The 18,655-nt window shown below is 63.9% G+C and overlaps 4 protein-coding genes across 6 annotated transcripts; 1 reads left to right on the top strand and 3 right to left on the bottom strand.

The window, feature by feature from the left end:
* Positions 1–73: 73 nt before the first annotated feature.
* On the bottom strand, positions 74–1,458 carry LOC125333843 (peptide YY-like). The gene is made up of 4 exons (XM_048320106.1): positions 1,403–1,458; positions 749–927; positions 487–558; positions 74–330 (listed from the first exon to the last, which is right to left on the bottom strand). Exons 2-4 carry the CDS (start codon positions 925–927, stop codon positions 303–305), a joined length of 279 nt encoding a protein of 92 aa, XP_048176063.1. The 5' UTR covers positions 1,403–1,458; the 3' UTR covers positions 74–302.
* Positions 1,459–3,993: 2,535 nt separating this feature from the next.
* TMEM101 (transmembrane protein 101) lies at positions 3,994–6,706 on the bottom strand. Of its 3 annotated transcripts, none has more exons than XM_048320062.1 (4): positions 6,671–6,706; positions 5,241–5,421; positions 5,011–5,157; positions 3,994–4,569 (listed from the first exon to the last, which is right to left on the bottom strand). In XM_048320062.1, the coding sequence occupies exons 2-4, from the start codon at positions 5,382–5,384 to the stop codon at positions 4,261–4,263; spliced, it is 600 nt and encodes a 199-aa protein (XP_048176019.1). In that variant the 5' UTR covers positions 5,385–5,421; positions 6,671–6,706; the 3' UTR covers positions 3,994–4,260. The 3 variants fall into 3 exon arrangements, with proteins under 3 accessions (XP_048176019.1, XP_048176011.1, XP_048176004.1); XM_048320054.1 differs by lacking the exon at positions 6,671–6,706 and adding an exon at positions 6,484–6,582; XM_048320047.1 differs by lacking the exon at positions 6,671–6,706 and adding an exon at positions 6,106–6,267.
* A 274-nt stretch (positions 6,707–6,980) lies between these two features.
* Positions 6,981–13,756, bottom strand: LSM12 (LSM12 homolog). Its single transcript, XM_048320083.1, has 5 exons — positions 13,577–13,756; positions 11,609–11,742; positions 8,613–8,722; positions 8,150–8,276; positions 6,981–7,817 (listed from the first exon to the last, which is right to left on the bottom strand). Exons 1-5 carry the CDS (start codon positions 13,695–13,697, stop codon positions 7,725–7,727), a joined length of 585 nt encoding a protein of 194 aa, XP_048176040.1. The 5' UTR covers positions 13,698–13,756; the 3' UTR covers positions 6,981–7,724.
* A 109-nt stretch (positions 13,757–13,865) lies between these two features.
* G6PC3 (glucose-6-phosphatase catalytic subunit 3) lies at positions 13,866–17,757 on the top strand. The gene is made up of 7 exons (XM_048319962.1): positions 13,866–13,974; positions 14,603–14,829; positions 15,156–15,262; positions 15,442–15,532; positions 15,943–16,061; positions 16,149–16,290; positions 16,610–17,757. Exons 1-7 carry the CDS (start codon positions 13,957–13,959, stop codon positions 16,959–16,961), a joined length of 1,056 nt encoding a protein of 351 aa, XP_048175919.1. The 5' UTR covers positions 13,866–13,956; the 3' UTR covers positions 16,962–17,757.
* Positions 17,758–18,655: the final 898 nt, after the last annotated feature.

The raw sequence follows: 18,655 nt of genomic DNA on the forward strand, positions 1-18,655 counted from the left end.
CGCACCCCCCGGCCCCGCTCCAGGCCCCCCTGCGCCCCCCGCACACACAGCGCGGACCCGGCCGTGCCCACGATCGTGCTCTTTATTGTCGCTGCGGGGCCGTGCAGGGACCACGCGGGACCCCCCCGACAGCGGTGGGGACGGGACGGGGTCGGGGCCCCCCCCGACAGCGGGATGCCCCCGAGCCGGGTTCTGGGGGTCCCCGGCCCTCCAGCGGGGGGTCCCGCGCTGGCCCTGGATCCCCTGGGGGGACCTGGAGAGATGGGGAGGATTTGGGGGACAGGGGGGGCTGGGCGGGGCGGTCACCACGAGGAGTCGTCATCTCCGTACCTGCGGGAAGAGCCGGTGTGAGCAAAGGTCCCAAACCTCCCTGCGACCCCAAACAACCCCGGGACCTCCACCTCGGGGTGCGGGCGAGGGTGCAGCCCCTGTCTCTGCCCGCGGGGCGGTGGAGACAGGGACGGGGACAGCGACGGGGACACTCACCGTGACCTGTCACTGCCGGCCCCCAGGAGCAGCTCGGTCACCGCGGCGCCGGGGCTGGAGCGTTTCCCGTACCTGCGGGACGCGGGGCACGCGCGTGAGCAACGGGGACCCCGCGGGAGCGCGCGCGGGGGCGCGAAGGGGACCCCACGGACGGGGCAGGGGAGCCCAGGGGTGCGCGGGGACAGGGACAGGGACGGGGACAGGGACGGGGACAGGGACGGGCGGGCCAAGGGGACGCGTGTCCGCACCCACCCGCGCTCACCTCTGCCGCGTGACCAGGTTGATGTAGTGGCGCAGGGCCGAGAAGTACCGGGCCATCTCCTCGGGGGACGCGTCGTCCCCGGGGCTCTCGGGTTTCGGGGGGTACGCGGCCGCCAGGCAGAGCAGGGCACAGAGGGACACGGCCATCAGCGCGCGCCACGGCCGCGGGGACGTCGCCATCTGCGGCGAAGGGGAGCGAGGGGCGGCTGAGGCTGCGGGTGGGGCACCCCCATCGCCCCCGGGTGCCCCCATCACCCTGGGGTGCCCTTATCACCCTCGGGACCCCCCCGACTCCGCTCTGCCCCCCACCAAACCCCAGGAGCCCATTCCTTGTGGGAATGTCACACCCCCAGAACACCCCCAACTCCCTAAGGGTTTGTTTCATCCCCCACCCGCGACCCCAGCCCCACTGAAGGGACATCTTCACCCCCGGGACCCCCCTCCCCCGTATCCCGCGGGGTCATCTCCCTTCCAGAGACATCCCCCAGTGTCCCCCAGGCAGCTGTCCCACCCCAAAGGACCCCAGAGACCCACGTGCACCCAAAGGGACACCTCCCCTCCAGGGACCCCACATGTCCCCAAGGTGATTGTCCCTCCTGGGGTCCCGACCTCCCCTCGGGACCCCCCGGGACCCCAGCCCCGTCCCTGCACTCACGATGGCAGAGGCAGAGGTGACAGGTAGGGCCTGGCAGTGGGGTGACAGTGCCGGGGACACGGTGGCTCCTGCACCCGCCGGGGTTTTATAGCCTGAGGGGGATTGGTGGCTCCTCCCTCACGCGTGACCGACCCACGGGCACGCAGGACCCTGCGGCCCCCCCGCCAGGGCCAGGGGACACGTGCCAGCACCTTGTCACTGTCCCCCAGCACAGTCCCCAGACTGGGGCACTGAGGGGCTGGGGAGGACAGAGCATGGGGGGCACGGGTGGGACACACGGACACGGGGACACGCGTGTGGCCACAGGACACGGACATGGCAATGCCAGACGGGCACGGGACACGGGCAGGGATGTGACATGTCACCATGGCACACAGAGAAGGTGAGACACATGAATATGGCACACGACAGGTGTGACAGGCAGCCAGGGCACAGGGACATGGATGTGACACACAACCGCGGTGCACGGAGACAGGACACGGATGTCACACGCGGCCATGGCACAGGGACGCAGGACATGGACATGGATGTCACACGTGGCCATGGCACAGGGACACAGGACATGGACACGGATGTCACACGCGGCCACGGCACACATACCTGGCCCTGAGACAGCCTGGGGATGTGACAGTGGGACACAGGGACATCAGCCACACACAGGGACACAAACATGGCACGTGGGACAAGACCCACGGCACTGGCACAAGCCACCCACGGGGGACAGCGGAGGGAACAGACACACGCACAGCACCGGCTGCCTCAGTTTCCCCAGACCGGGCACGAAGCCGCCACCACAGCCCTGTCACCGCAGCCCCCGCCACCGCCATCGACCGCTGTCACCACCCCCAGGACGGATGAGGTGCCCTTTCCAGCCCCCCGTGCGGGGACATTGATCCCTTATGGATTTACCATTAAGGAGCAATCACAGGCTCCGGGGGAAACTGAGGCACGGAGAGACGCGGCAGGGACGTGCCCGTCAGGCAGGGGCCCCCAAAGCCACCGTGGGGGTGCTGGGATGGGGACAGGTGGCAGAAGAGGGTCCCCAAAAACGCCGGGATGGCCCCACCCAGATGCAGCCGCCTCTCCGGCCAGTGGGGTGGAGGGGCTTGGCTGGAGGGGACACGGCTCATGGGGACACCACAGGGTGCCACCAGCCCGGCTGGAGGCCACACGCTTCGGCCGGAGGGGACACGGGAGGGTGCCGGCCCCGGCCGGAGGGGACGCGCTCCCCACTCCTGCCCCGGTTGTCACCCCGGCGAGCGGCGGCGGGGACACGGCTGGTGGCAGTGGGGGACGGGCTGTCCCCCGTGGCGTGGCCGCGCGGTGACACTGCCGGGGTGCGGGGACACGGGCGGGGGGTCCCGGCCGAGCGGCGCCGGGCTCACGGCAGCCCCGGGAGGGGGGAGCAGCCCCCGCAGCCCCCCCAGCCCAGAACCTTTCACGTCCCCGCGGTCGATGCGGGGCTGATGGGACCAAGGGGCTGCGGAGACCCCCCCGCGGGGCCTGACACGTGTCCGGGGAAACTGAGGCAGCGGGGCTGGATCCGGCCCCCCTTCCCCGGCACAGGAGCGCCCCGAGGGAGGATCTGCCCCATCCCGGGGCCCGGGGGGACGCCAGCGCAGTGACAATGCCACCGCGCTGTCACTGACGTTGTCACATCCATGGGGATCAGGGTGCGGGTGGCCCCCAGCGCCCCCCCAGCGCCCGCGGGGACACTCGGGGAGGGGGGCCGGGAGATTTCTGCCCCATTTATCCGAGTGACAGCAAACAGACATTTTCCAAAGGTCACAGGATGGCTCTGCCGGCAGGGCGGGGCGGGGGCTGCGCCCCCGGGCAGCGGGGACACCCCGACGGGGACAGGGCAGGGGGTGTCCCCTGCGTGCCCCCAGCTCTCCCAGGGCAGTGAGGAGGAAGAGGAGGGTCTGGGGGTGATGGCGCGAGGCTGGAGCCGCCGGGGGGGTCCCGGGGGGTGAGGAGCCCCGGTGGCCCCCCCGAGCAAACAGGGCTCTGCCGCCTGCCCGCGTTTTATGGCCCCGGTTCCGCCGGAGGCGCATTAGGGCCCCCCGCAGGAAGCCCCTTATCAGCCCTGTTTGCTTTTCCGGACGGGGCGGGGGGGACACGGACACCTGCCCAGCCCGGGGGGGAACACGGACACCTGCCCAGCGCAGGGACAGGATGGGGACAGTGAGGACACAGCCCACGGGGACCCTGGGGGCTGCCAGGCCCTCCCTGTGCCCCATCGGCCCCCCCCTGCCAGCACACCCACAGCCCCTCCACCGAGTCCCCAAAGTGGCTCCCCCTCGAGCAGTTCCCCCACAGCCCCTCCAACTCATGTCCCTCACCAGAGCTGCCCCCCCCCAAGTGGCTCCCCATGAAGGTCCCCCAAAACAGCTCCCCTGAAGCAGCCCCTCCAGCCCAAGCCCCCAAAGGAGCTCTGCCCTCCAAGGCCCCCCAAAGCATCTCCCCCTGAATCAGTTCCCTCCCCAAAGTGACTCCTCTGAAGCAGTTTCTCCCCCAAAAGCTGCAGCCCCTCACCCTGGCACCCAAAGCCGAGCCCTTCCAGGGTGAAACATTAAACATTCCTCAGTGCATCAGTAAAAATACATCTTTTTTGGGGGGGGGGGAGCAGTGACACCCCTCAGCAGGGAGAGGGGCCCTGGCCACACAGTGGCCGCCACCCCCCAGGCAGGACCCCCCAGCCGTCCTCCACCAAAATTATCAAATATTTACAAACGACACAAAAAAAAAAAAAACAACCAAAAAAACCAAAAATCAACGAATAAATAGAGGCGCTCCTTAAAAAACCCCTCCCACCCCTTTCACCCCCGTTTCCCCCCGCTCATCCCACGCCTTCCCCCTCATCCATCGGTGGCCAGGATGACCACGGCCCCGAAGATGCCGACGTTTTGGCCGATGAGCTTCATCTGGTTCCAGAACTCGACGCGGCGCAGGGCGTGCCAGTAGCCCAGGTTGCCATCGATGAGCAGGATGGCCAGGGGCAGCAGCACGGCCAGCACCTGCGCCGCCGTCCGCACGTAGTAGCCCGACAGGAAGGCCAGCGCCAGCAGCCCGTAGAGCAGGAACAGCAGCTGCAGGGCCAGCTCCCCTCCGAGCAGGTGGTCCAGGTAGGCCAGGCGGTCCTCGGTGCTGTGCTGCAGCGAGTAGGCCTGAGGGACAACGGGGGGGACAAGGGGGCACTGGGGACGCTGGCGGCAGGGCTGTGCTCCGGGGCGATGGGGACGGAGCGCGGTGGCACCGGTGCCCATGGCAGCACTCGTCCCGCGTGTCTGCCCCAGGGACAACAGGGGACTGGAGTGCGGTGGCAGTGGTGGCACCGGGAGCACCCGCACAACGGCTCTGCCCCGCGGAGAACGGGGGACGCAGTGCAGTGGCACTGGTGGCAATCACCCGAGGACAACTGCTGCCCTGAGGCTTCTTCCCTGGGGCCAGCGTGGGGCTGGTGCGCAGTGGCACCGCCCCGAGGCTCCCACCGGGGACAATTTGGGGCACTGCAAGCACTGTCCCAAGGCTTCTCCCGCAGGGAGTTGTGTCCCCAGCCCACAGCACAGCAGCCTCTGGCTGTCCCGGCTGTCCCCTGGCCCCGTTACCTGGCAGATGAGGTAGATGCCCAGGAACACCTGTCCCGTGGACTGCAGGGAGCGGCTCCGCGGTTTCTGCCGGTACAGCTCCCCCGCGCCGCTGGCCAGGATCAGGAACCCGCCGATGATGGCGATGGTGCGCGAGTACATCCGCACCTGCGGGGTCAGCGGCACCACCACCGTCACCATCGCCACCCTGCAGCCGCCAGGGCGGGGTCTGGGGGGTGAGGGGGTCTCACCTTGAGCCAGTCGCCGTAGTGGACGTGGCCCCCAACGTGGGCGGCGTAGGTGGCCACCGCCAGCTGCAGCGCGGCCCCCAGGGCGAACCAGCGCCGCTTGACCCCGAAGGACATGAAGCTGGCGCAGAGCACGGCCACGCCCATGTCCACGTACAGGTAGGGCACCGGGATGTCCGGCTTCCTGCGGGGACGGCAGCTCTGGCACCCCCAGACTCACCCCAGAGCCCCCAAATCCTCCCTCCGGTTATCGGGCAGCCACAGCCCTCACCTGGCCCCGCACAGCCCCTCTGTGGCCCCACTGCTGCTGCCCCCTTCCCAAGACCCCAGATCCCTCCTTCAGACCCCAGCGCTCCCAGTGTCTCCCCTCAGCCCCAGGCAGCCCCTCCGTGCCCCGACTCAGCCTTTGGCTGTCCCAGCCCCACTGAGGGTCCCCTGCACCCGGAGCAGCCCCACACTTGCCCAGGAGCGCTCCAGCTGCCCCACAGTTCAGCAGCCTCTCAGGCCCCACAGCCACCTCCAGGCTCTCCCAGCCCCAGCCCCCCACAACCACCCCCAGACCCTCACGGCCCCACACCACCCCGGGCCTCCCCCAGGTCCTCACGGCCCCACACCAGCCTACGGACCCCTGACCCCCAGGGCTCTGCCCCAGACCCTCAGGGCCCCACACCCCACATCCACCTCTGACCCTGCCGGCCCCACAACCACCCCCAGACTCTTACAGACCCCCATCAGCCCCAGCCCCACACCACCCCTCGCAGCCCCGTACCAGCCCCGGGCCCCAGAACCACTTCCCGACCCTCCCAGGGCCCGGGCCCCCACCACCACTTGCAGGCCCCCCGCGCCGTCCCCCCCGCCGGGCGCGCACCGGCGCAGATCGGCGCGCTCCGCGCAGAGCAGGAGCCCGCTGAAGCAGTGCCAGAAGGGGAAGCGGGTGAGCAGGACGCCGCCGCCCGCCGTCAGCAGGCGCAGCGCCCGCCGCCTCCACCCGCGGCCCGCCGCCATTACCGGGACGTCCCGCCGGAAGTGCCGCGCCGGAAGCGCCGCCTCGCGCCCGGGGACCAATCAGCACCGCCCACCGCCCCGCCAGGGGGAAGCCACGCCCCTCCCTAGCCGCGCCCCCTCCCGAGCCACGCCCCTTTAATTGGAGCACCCTCATTTACCCCAAAGCCGCGCCCCAACATCGCTGCAGGCCCCAAAACTCAAATATCGCTGCAGGCCCCAAAATTCAAATATCGCTGCCTGCCCCAACACTCAAATATCGCCGCCGGCCCCAAAGCCGCGCCCCAAAATTCAAATATCGCCGCCCCAAAGCCGCGCCCCGCGCTGAAACACCGCGCCCGCCGAGCCCTCAGCCCGCCCCAGGCCCGGCCTTCTCCCTTTACCACTGAGGCCCCTCCAGCCCTAAACCACGCCTAATTAATTAAGCAAACCTTCATTGCAACAGCCGCGCCAGGCCCCGCCTCCCCGCTAAAGCCACGCCCACACAGACCACGCCCTTCCATAATATATGCGCGCCTAAGCCCCGCCCCCGACGCAAACCACGCCCCCTGCGCTGAGGCCACGCCCCCATTGAGCCCCCACAGACTCCGGTGATGGTTAAAAAAATTTCGGGTTTTTATTGTTTTTTGCTAAACAAGACTAAAAAATTTTCCTTTTTTTTTCTTTTTTTTTTTTAAATATTTTTTTTTAATCTTTAACTTTCCTAAAGGCAGGGCTTGAATTGTTTTGAATTTGATCAGGTTTGTTTTTTTTTTTTCTTTAAAACAAAACAAAAAAAAACCAAAAAACAATGAAAGGAAATGAAAACGGGAGGGGGTGGATCGTGGCAAAAATAATTTAAAAATTTCAAAACACAATTTAAAATTAAATGAAAAAGGGCAAAAAAATTAAAAACATAAAGGAAATGGGGGAAAACCCCAAATCCAGGTTCTGGCTGCTCCCAGGGGGGTGGTTAGAGGGATTTTTTGCCACGACCCTGCCAGAAGCAGACAAATATTTAAAGAACATTTTAATATATATTCATATATATATTTAAAGATAAGAAAAATAAGACTAATTCAAGCCTTGCCCTGTGCAAACAAAATTAAAACGAGACCACACTGGTCACGAGGGTCCCGGGTTGGCCACCACAGTCAGCTCGTTAGCTTTATTTTCTGGGGGGTTTTTTGGGGAAGAGGGAGGCAGGAAGTGGGAGGAAAAGGAAAAGAAAAAACGCCAAAAAATAAAATTAACGGAGTCTGACCGGCTGGAGGGAGAAACCATGGCGGAGAAACAAAGTCTGTTAGTCAAGTAATGCGTGAGGAGCTTTAAATTATTCTCTTTTCTCATTTGTTTTAAAGTCTAAAGTTTGGAATTGGTTGAGATTCCCCAAAAAAAAAAAAAAAAAAAAAAAAAAAAAAAAAAAAAAAGGAAATAAAAGTTGAAGGTGCCCCCGGCGGCGCCTCCGGGGAGGGGACGCGGGGACAGGGCGAGCCCGAGGTGGCCTCAGGACGACAGGGACGTGTCCTTCTGTGTCTGCTGTGCTTGTGAACGCTGCAGGACCTTCTGGCTTTCCACGTCCCGGAAGTGTTTCTCCACCTGCATGGGGAAAGAGGGGGATGGAGGGAGGAAAAGAAGGGTTTAGGGAAGAAACGGTGCCCAAGAGGGGCTGGAGAACCCCAGGATGGGCTGGAGGCCAAACACGGAGGGGTCCTGGGTGTCCCCAGGGATGTGACACCCTCCCAGCCTCCCCAGTGTCCCCAGCCCCTAGGCACAGCTCTGAATATACCACTCAAAGAAGGGTGGGAAGGGGATCTGGAAAGGGAAGGGGATACCCAGGACGGGCTGGAGCCCACCCAAGGTGTGCTCCTGGGTGTCCCCAGGGATGTGCCGCCCTCCCAGCACGCCCAGTCTCCCCAGTCCGCACTCACTATTTTGCGTACGTGGCTCAGGGCGCTTCCCTCTTTGCCTTTACAGTTTTCCACCTGGTACGGAGGGGCAATGACGACTTCTTCCATCACAACTATGTTCTTCTCCTGCCATTTACAGTCTTTAATGCTGAGGGGAGTGAGAATGGGATCAGGGAATGCCACCTGGCCTGGGAAAGCCACCACCACCCCCGGCGTGGGCCTGTGTCCCACCAAGGGGGCAAAGAGCCACTCCAGTGTCCCACCAGAGAGGGGTGGGATGTGCCAGGGAGGGGCAGGGAGCAGGCAGGGAGCCATCCTCCCTCCCTGAGGATCCCATCCAGCACATCCCAGGACGCATCAGAGCGCAGCACGGCAAACCCGAGGAAGCCAGCGATGGGAATCCCCCAAAAAGGCTGCGAGGGACCCCAAAAGAGAGCACGGGGATCCCGAGGTGGGGACTGGGGATCCCGAGGTGGGGACTTACGTCTTATGGATAGTCTGGAAGAGCTGCTGCCCCTCCAGAGAGACACCAGCACTAATTGCATACGCCTGGCTCATCTTCTCCTCCTTCTCCGTCCGCGCTTTGTTGGCAAGCTGGGAAAACACAGGGACAGGGAATTGGGCTGGGAGCAATGAGGGTACCCAGGGAACCCTTGGACACGGCTCTGCCACTCGTGATTCCAGCCTAAATTCCCCTTCTGAGGCACCCTCACCACTGCCAGGGTCTCCCAAAGATCTGGGGGATGGTGCTGCCATCTTTCCACACCCCCCGTCCCTTCTCCCCGGCCTTTTCCAAATTAATTCTGTCACTTAAGGTCCAAACCACCCCCACTACTCAGTTTACTTGGGATGGAGATGGGGAAGAGGAGCCCAGAATACCCATCACACTGGGAGTAAACGCTCCACGCAGGAGTACGAGCAACTTTAGCCTGCAGCAGTTGATTTGTTCCCAAAAAATAACCAGAATTGGTTATCTGGGAGTCGCATCCGTGTGTGGGGAGGTGTGATTACACACAGGGTGCTGGAATAGAGATGGAAAACCCCGACCCTGGCATCCCCCATGTTGAATCCCATGGATGTGGGAGGAGAAGGATGCAGTGCCTGGAGGCAGCAGCCTTGAACCAGCTGCCTTTTCCTGGCTGGAGCTGCCGCAGTGGAGGAGACACATCAGCATCATCCCTCCTCTTCCTCCTCCTGGAGCCTCCTCATTCCTGGGAGTGCTCCCAGAGCTGGACTGGCTTCCTGGTGCTGCCTGAGGCGGGGGGCGGTCACCCCTTCCAAAGCCCCTCCAGGTACGGAAAGCCCGAGCTCGCACTGACTGGGGACACTTTGGTGCCTGTAAGGGACAGATGTCCCTATCCCAGCCATGCCGTGTCCCCTGCCCGTGCCCCGGGGAGCAGAGCCACTGCAGGAGCACTGGGATGCTCCCTGTGTGCTTCCCAGGGATCAAGGAATGCCTCAACAGGGACAGGAGCCTTCCTCGCCCTCACAGGCCACCCACCCCGTTCCATGTGGGAATCACTCTCTCCTTCCAAGACCACCAGTCAGGTTTCCAAACCAGGCACAATGTTCCACAGGAACTTCCCTGCACCCCACACCTCTCCCAGCCTTCCCTGGGTGCCACAGCCCCTCATCTGTCCGGGGGGGCTGCTCCAAGGCTGGAGAACCAGGATCCCAGCTGGGGGATGCCAAAGCATCCTCCCACCACACTGGGATGGGCTGGAACTGTGGGACAGGGCACTGGGAATCACCTCTGCCATGTCCTCCCTGAGCAGATCCCCTTCTCAGCCAGACCAGATCCCCCTTGCCCAGCCTGAGGTTTAGATCCCCTCTGTCCCAAGCCTCTCGCTTTCCCAAGCCTTGGGATGCTCCTCCAGCAGCTGCTGCATCCAGATTTGGGGACAGCCCTGACAAGAGGCCACTGGGAGCAGACTGGAAACCCTGGAGAGGTGCCAGCACCAGCAGCATCCCAGCACTTCCATCGGGATCCATCCCTGTGCTCATCACCCCCCGCAGCAGGATGTGCTCTCCCTACCCATCCACGTTCCTGAGAGGAAATGGATCAGACGCGGCTCCAGCCTCCTGGATTCGAGCATTCCGAGGAATTCCAGCGTTCCCCGGCACACACCTTGTGCAGGCGGCATGAATGGATGAGTCACTTCCCTGCGCCCTCTGGATGAATGACGGAATTCGCAGCACCAGGCAAGGAGAGACCGTGAGGGCCACCAAGGTTCATGCCAGGGCCACCAAGCCCAATGCGGAGGCCACCAAGGGCCATGCCAGGGTCCCCCAGTGCCAGGGTGGTCCCTCATCCCACACAGGCTGAGGAGGTCAAGGGGATCCCTCCAAAATCTGCCTGGAATGGCACTGCATGGCTGTGCCGAGGTCCTCGGGCCAGTGCCAGCCTCTTGGGACAGGTGCTGTTCCCAAAAGTCCCCAACTTTTTGGGTTCCCCGGAACACCCCCAGCACTCCCACGTGCCCACACCTCCTCCTCCCAGTACAACCAGTACCAGCCATCCACATCCCAGCCTGCCTGCACATCCATGGGGAAGGGGATGTGGGGCAGAGCCCCACAGAAGTCCCCTCCTGCCACTGGACTGGGGACACGGCCACTGTGTGGCCCCTTCCAACACGACTCCATCCATTATTTCCCCACACACCAAACCCACAATTACTTGGAGGCTGGAAAAGACAGAAGTGAGCACTGGAATTCCTGAGGGTTTCCCCCAGGCTGCGCTCCCAGCAATGTCACTCGCTGCAGTGACAGCCCACAGACACATCTTGGTGGCAGCTGTGTCATCTGAGACCTCTGACAACGCGTTAATCCATCGGGAAGGGACCCGGGGAGGGGACAGACACCCGGCTGGTGCCACCTGTGTGACACCAACCCCCGGGAGAGGTGTCCCCATGGGACAAGGAGGTGACAACTGAGCACCCTACAGCCAGACCCCACAGCTGGATTCACCCCAGCACCGAGGACTCGGGGCCACCTTCCCTTTCTTTCACATCACTGGGAATCAGCAGCAATCCCATTCCAGGATGGACGAAAAGCAGTTCCTCAAAATTCCATGAGTTCCACATCTTTACCCCTCCTGTCCACTCCACATCCAAGATGCCAAAATCTAGACCCAAAATGGCATCATCCAGACCCCAAACACCATCACCTACACCTAAACTACCAAAACCCAGGCTCCAAACCCCTCAAAATCCAAGCCCCAAAACAAGATCACCTTAGACCCCAAAATACCAAAACCCAGGCCCCCAAATACCAAAAGCCCAGACCCTAAACCCAACAAAATCCAGGCCCCAAAGCGCCAAAATCCCAAGCCCAAACTGCTAAAACCCAGACGCAAACCACCAAACCTCAGGCCCAGACTGGAACTCCGGGAAGCTGTGCTGGGAGCAGGCGAGCTCCAGCAGCGAATCCCGCTGGATCCCTGCAGGATTCCCGGTGGTCCCTGCGGGAGGGGGCTCTCACCTTGCTGACGTTGAGGGAGGCTAAAGGGGGAGGCGTTTCCGTGCGGTCGTTGATTATTTCCACTTCTGACACGTACTGTAAGTTTACGAGCAGGATGTCTGCGTGGTTGGGCTTGCCACTGGAAGAGGGGCATTCTGGAGGGGGGGATTAAGGAAAGCAAATCCAGAGGGAGGTACTTATAGGTGGGACACAGTCCGGGAGCAAACCGGGAGGAGGTTTGGGTTTGTGGGAGGTTTCTCTGCTGCCTTGTCCCTGTTTGGGATAATCAGCGATCCCAGCAGAGCCACACATCTCGTCTTGGGCCTGATGGATGCTGATGCACTTTTCCTGACTCCAGATTGAGTTCTCCAGTCCTGGCCCACCAGCACCAGCCCATCACCATCACTGGTCTGAAGCAGCACCACCACTGCACCCCAAACTTGCACTTTTTCCACCAGAACTCTTTCCTCGTGCAGGCAGCAGCCTCCCGGGGAGCATTCCCTATTCTGGAAGGAAGGGAATTGCCAGGAGAGGCCTCCTCACCCTCACACACACCGGGTTTGTTGTTGGTACTGCTGTTGTGAATGAGACAACACCCCCCAAAAAACTCCACCCCTTCCAGAGCTGACAGGGATTCCTGCACAATTCCTCTGCTCCCATGAGGATGGAGGGAGGGAGGGATGGATGGAGCAGGGAGCCCGGAATGCAGGGCCTCTTCCATGCCAACACCATCTCCTCCTGGAAGGGATCCTCATGGAAGTCCCTGTTCCTCTCTCCCAGCCCTCCTGAGCCCAAGGTGGGGCCCATCCTAAAAAATGCTGCTCAGTGATGAGGAGAAAGCCAGGGATGCCGGGGGGATGAGCTGGAGCATCCCAGCTTTGGGAGGAAGAGCCGGACTTTGGGACAAGCCAGAAGGGAAGCGCTCAGCCCTCTCTGGGGCAGACAAGCAGCACCGAGCTGGGATTTTCCTGCTGCCTCTAGTGGGACCTGGGAGCTCCCCTGACTCCAACCACATCCCAGGCACCCAGGGGGGCTTTTCCTATTGTGTTTCCCACAGCTCCAGCCACAAAACCCTCTCCCAGCTCCTCATTCCATGCAGAACCCAGCCCTGGGCCTCCAGAACTCCAACGCCAGCCCTGGGCTGAGCATTCACCTTCCCCCCTCTCCTGGCTCCCTCCACTGTTTTCCAACAGCACTTGGCTTTTCCCATTCCTTGCAGATTCTAAACAAAACCTTATCCACGTATATTCATACTGGGGGGGCCAGGGAACACCACACTGCCCCCACTCACCCCAATACACGGCTCCCCACCCCCAACCTTCCTACAGGGCACACCACACCCCCACTCACCCCACTACAGGGTTCCTCACTGTCCCCCCAAGAAAACCTCCAGGACACCACACTCCCCGCCATTCTCCCCAGTGCTGGGTGTTCTCTCTCCCCCCATCCAATCCAGTACAGGGCTTCCCACTCTCCCCTAAAACCTCTTTATAATACAGGGCCCCTCAATCCCCCTATTCACTCCAATACAAGGCTCCCCAATCCCCCCCAATACAAATCTCCTCACTCCCCCCAAAAACTCCCTATAGGACACCCCACATCCCATTCACCCAGTACAAAACCTCCCAACTCCCCCATTCACCCCAACACAGGGCTCCTCAGTCCCCCGTTCACCCGATTACAAGGCCCCCCGATCCCTCCATACAGAGCTCCCCAATCCCCCCATCCACCCCAATACGAGTCTCTCCAATTCCTCCAAAACCTCCCTACCGGACTCCCCACTGCCCCCCTCCCTCGGGGGTCTCCCCGCTACCCCTCAAACCCCTCCCTGTCGCCGCCCACCTCGATCCCCTCACACCCCCTCCCCTCCTTCCCCCCTTTTCCCCTCCCTCCCTCACGCCCCCCCCTCCCCATCGGGCGGGCCGCAGAGGCCCGAGCGGGCCGCGCCGGGGCCGGGACCAGCGCGGCGAGGCGCGGGCGGGTGGATACTGAGCGCCAGCATCTTGCTGGGGTAGTCGAAGGCGACGACCTCGCCCTGGAGGCGCTGCTCCTGGCAGGTGCGGCAGGACACCTGGCTGCCCACGCTGAAGTACTCGCCCGGCGCCGCCATCTTGTCCGCCCGCAGCGCCCGCGGCTCCGCTCGCCTCGGCCAGGCGCGGCGGGGGCGGGGCCGCGCGGCAGCGAGGGCGGGGATTGGCGCTCCGCCCCGCCGATCTGCTCCGCCCCGCGTCCTGATTGGCTGAGCCCACCCCGGGCGCTGTTTGTCCCTCCCGCCCCGCCGTAGCGCGCCGCGCCGCGGGCAGTGATGGGGAGTGTAGGCGGAAGAGGGCGCTGAGAGCGGCGGGAGGGAGTTTTGAGGGGTCCCCGGGATGAAGCCCCCCCCTCAGGTATCTCCCGCCGGTACCGGGGGGATGGGGAGTGCCACGGGGAGGTTTAAGGAGCGTCAGGGCGGCTCAGAGGCTGCTGGTGGGAATGGGGAGGCCGCGGGTCTGGTGTAGGGAGACCCCAGGGAGGCCTCGGGCCTGAGAGCTCAGGGAGGCCCAGAAGGACCCCAGGGAGGCCCAGGACCCGCTTTAGGGAGACCCCAGGGAAACGCCAAAGAATACCCAGGTTGGCTCCAGGGAAGACTCCAGGGAGACCCCAGGCCTTCTGCAGAATCACCACAGGGAGAGCCAGGGAAGCTTCCAAGGGGAAGCCCCAGGGAGGTGGTGGCTCTTCGGAGCATCACAGCTGCTCCAGCAAATCCCACACCAATCCCCCGGGATCCTGCCCTGGCCCCCATCCCAGAGCCACAGGTCTGCTCTGCTGGGACCCCCCCCGGGCAGTAATTTGGGAGTCATTTGTGGGCAAACTTTGATGAACAATTCCCTGAATCGGTGCCAAGGCACCCCTTGGGATCTGGCCACTTCCCACCCCTTCCCAATGAATTCCTAAGGATTCAGCCACCTCCTACCCCGTTCCCAAGGGATTCCCGAGGGGATCTGTGCCGGGGCTGATCTCCCTCCCATGTCCCAGCCCAGCGCCATGGATGCCCTGCACGAGGCCGGGATCCGCATGGCCGAGGCCCTGCAGGCCGGGCCGCCCTGGCTGGAGCAGTTCTGGCTCTTCCTGACCTCCCACTTGGATCCCAATTCCATCTACACCGTCTGCTTCCCGCTGGCCCGCGGGCTGGATGACCACGTGTCCGTGATGGTTCTCTGGATCGCCCTCGTGGCCGAGTGGCTCAACGTGGTCCTCAAATGGTGAGGGGAGGACATGGCGGGGGCACTGGGACACTCCCTGGTCCCTGCCTGTGGAATTCCGGGCAGGGACTCCGTGCCTGTGGCATTCCGCAGGGTCACCCGAGCTGCCCCGAGCATCTGCCAGGAATTCCTGGCAGAGAAACGCCGCCGGGAGGCACCGGGACTGGCAGGGATCCTGCCCTCCTGCCCCAGCTTCATCCCTGGAAATCCCGGGATGAGCGGCAGGGATCCTGCCCTCCTGCTGCCACCTCCATGCCTGACTCCCGCCCTCCCGGCTCGCTGGGCTGTCTGTCTGTCCCACTGCTCCCTGCTTTCCGTGCCCGCAGGTTCCTGTTCGGGGAGCGCCCGTACTGGTGGATCCACGAGTCGGGGCTCTCCAGCCGGGAGCAGCTCCCGCTGCGCCAGTTCCCGGCCAGCTGCGAAACGGGACCGGGTGAGTCACAGCCCCGGGATGCACAGGGAAGCACCCGGGAGCCTCATCCGTATGGGAATGCTGGGCTGGAAGTGGGAAGAGCCGTTCCTGAGCAGCGGGGAAGGGCTGGGCTTGACATTCCCAGCTCTTACCGGGCTGGGACACGCTCCCCACAACCACCCCTGTGCTTCATCCCCCAGGGAGCCCCTCGGGCCACTGCATGATCCTGGGGGCGGCCCTGTGGCCGATTGTCACCGCGCTGACCAACGAAGTGTCCAGGTGCACCCGGCGGTGAGTCCGGACTGGGCAGCGCTGGGGAGCTTCCTGTGGGCAGAGGGGGTGGGATGTGGGGCCTTTCCTCTGTGGCAGAGCCCACGGGGAGCAGGCAGGATGAATCCCGGGCTTCACACTGTCCCTTGGAAACTTCCAGAGCACCTGTGGGAAGAGCGAGGTGGATATGGGACCCCTGCTCGGTGGGCAGCACCCACGGAGGGTGAACAGGATCCCTCCCCTCCTAGCAGGGCAGCTCCAGGGGGACACATCCCTCTCCTGGCAGCTTGGGAAATGGCTGTGAGACCCCTCCGAAAGTCCACCAGGACCTTTTCTTGCCTCCTTCAGCTGTGCTTTCCTCCTTCCCGCGGCCGGGTGGGATCAATCCCGCCCTGCCTGGCACCCCCACGCTGACCCCCATTCCCTTCCAGCCGCGTGCTGAGGCTGATCCCATTCCTTGTCTACATCCTCTTACTGGTGGCCATGGGGCTCTCCCGGATCTTCGTCCTGGCCCACTTCCCCCATCAGGTGGTCACCGGCTCCCTGGCAGGTGAGGGGGGCACCCCAACTCCTTCCCCTTCCCTCGAGCTCCTTCCCAGTCCATCCCCGTGCCAACCCCACCTGTCCCCGCTGCCAGGGATGGCTCTGGGCTGGGGGCTGCAGCGCTGGCCCCCCAACTTCCTCAAGTACCGCTTCTTCCTGGCGGCGGCGCTGGGGCTGCTCCTGAGCGCGCTGGCCCTGCACGGGCTGGCCACGGCCGCGGGGCTCGACCTCGACTGGTGAGTGCCCGGGCACAGGGGGTCCCGGGGGGTCCCACGGGGAGAGGGGGGTCCCAGGGATCAGCCTTCCAGGGTGTCAGGAAGCTGACAGAGCTTTCAGAATGTCTGACCCCCAGGCTGGAGAGGGGTATCCCCAGGAATCTGCTCCCAGAGTGATTTTTGGGGGTGGAGGGACTAACCCCAGGGATGTGTCCCCCAGGCTGTCAGGGTCCAGCTCCAGGGCTCTGCCCCCAGGCCGTTTGGGGAGGGGGCTGACCCCAGAGCTCTGCCCCCAGGCCGTTTCTGGGGGTACACACCCCAAGCCCCGCGCTCCCCGCAGGTCGATCCGCCGCGCCGGTGCCCGGTGCTCGGACCCGTCGTGGCTGCGGCCGGAGACGCGGCCCTGGGCCTCGCTGTGCCGGGTGGGCGGCAGCGCGCTGGGGCTGGCCCTGGCCGCCAGGCACCCCCTGAGCCGCCGCGCCGCCGAGGAGCTGCAGGGGCTGGAGCCGCCGCTGGGCAGCGCCGCGCTGGGGCTGCTGGCCCTGGACGTGCTGCACAAGCTGCCCAAGAGCGAGGACACGGCCCTGTGGTACCTGAACGTGGGCGCCCGCTACACCCTGGGGCCCGTGCTCGTGTGCTCCCTGCTGCCCCAGCTCATCCTCACCCTCCGGCGGCTCCGGGGAACCCCCTAGATCCGCCCCACATGCCGAGCAGGGGGCCCTGCTCTGGTCCCCAGTTCATCCTCACCTGTCCCGGGGACGCCCAAATTGAGTAGGGGGTTTCTGCTCTGTTCCCGGTTCGTTGTCGCACTCCTTTTCCCCAGGGACCCCGGAACTGAGTAGGGGGTCCCCACTCTTGTCCCAGTTATCCTCAGTTATCCCAGTTATCCCAGTTATCCTTCCCCAGGGATCCCCAAATTGAGTAGGGGGTTTCTGCTCTGTTCCCGGTTCGTTCTCGCACTCCTTTTCCCCAGGGACCCCAGGGACCCTGGAACTGAGTAGGGGGTCCCCACTCTTGTCCCAGTTATCCTCAGTTATCCCAGTTACCCTTCCCCAGGGATCCCCAAATTGAGTAGGGGGTTTCTGCTCTGTTCCCGGTTCACTGTCACACTCCTTTCCCCCGGGACCCCCAAACCGAGCAGTTGTCCCAGTTCATCCTCGCCCTCACCCGCCCCAGGGACCCCCTCCCCACCCGCTCCGGGTGAGGGGTCTCTGCCCGCCCTCCCCTGCTCCCGGGGGCTCCTCCTGAGCTGTGCCCGTTCCGGGGGGCTGAGCTGGGGGTGCCCCGTGCCCGGCGGCTCTGGGGACACAGCACAGGGACAGTCCCGGCCCGGGGGGCACTGAGCTGCCACCGCCCCCCCCCCCAGCGGCCCCCAGTTCTCCCCTCCCCTCTGCAGCAGGGTGGGGGCACGCCCCCAGCCGCGACCCCCTCGTACCTCGCTGTGGGTAGGGTCACCCCGTTTCGAACCAAATAAAGCACCAAAACCAACCCCGGCCCCGAGTCCTGCGGAGCGGGAGGGGGGGGACAGAGGGAACGGAGCCCCCTCCCAGCCCGGGGGGTGACAAAGGGGACCCGACTTGGCCCCTCCCTGCGCCTCTTGCGGTGGGTGGGGAAACTGAGGCACGTGGGGACACGGCGGGGGAAAGGGGACAGGAGAAGGGACACAGGGGCACCACCGCCACCCCCCCGGGCCCCCCCAGAGGCAGCGGGCCCGGCGGGTATTGCCAGAAACAGTTTATTTATACAAGGACGAACATCGGTGACATCTTACAAAATACCGAACCGAGACCCAGAGCGAGCGTGAGCGGGACACGGACAGGACCGGGGGGACACGGGGGACACACGGGGGGCAGGGGGGACACCAGCCCAAAGCAAGCCGGGCACGCTGCCGGGGGGCCGGAGACCCTCCTCTCCATCGCCCCCCTCCCCCCAAAATCCAGAGGCGTTTCCCCCTCCTGGGGTGGGGAGGGGGATCCCCAGGGTTGGGGACACCACAGCAGGGACCCCGCTGTGATTCCCCCCCTTCCTCACCCTAAACCAGGGTCCTTCCCCCCAGGAGAGGTGACAAGGACACCCTTTGCCCTCTGTCCTAATTTGGGACCGCCCCAAATTCCCCCCTGCCCCCGGAATAACTTAACCCACGACGCGCTGTCCCCGTCCCCCCCTCCGCCCCCCCATTAAAAAAATACTATTAAATAATCCATCTGTAATAAAATTATATCCCTTTTTTGGGAGGGGTTGGGTGGTTTTCTCTCTCTTAAAGCTAAAATCGCTCCGAGGCCCCTCCGGCTGGTGACAAACAGGAAAATAAAGTGGTTTTTCCTTTTTTTTTTTTTTCTTTTTTTTTTTCCCCTCTAAGGACAAATTTGATCCCAACAAAGGCGCC

The sequence above is a fragment of the Corvus hawaiiensis genome, chromosome 1, assembly GCF_020740725.1.
Source record: "Corvus hawaiiensis isolate bCorHaw1 chromosome 1, bCorHaw1.pri.cur, whole genome shotgun sequence".
Lineage (NCBI taxonomy): Eukaryota > Metazoa > Chordata > Aves > Passeriformes > Corvidae > Corvus > Corvus hawaiiensis.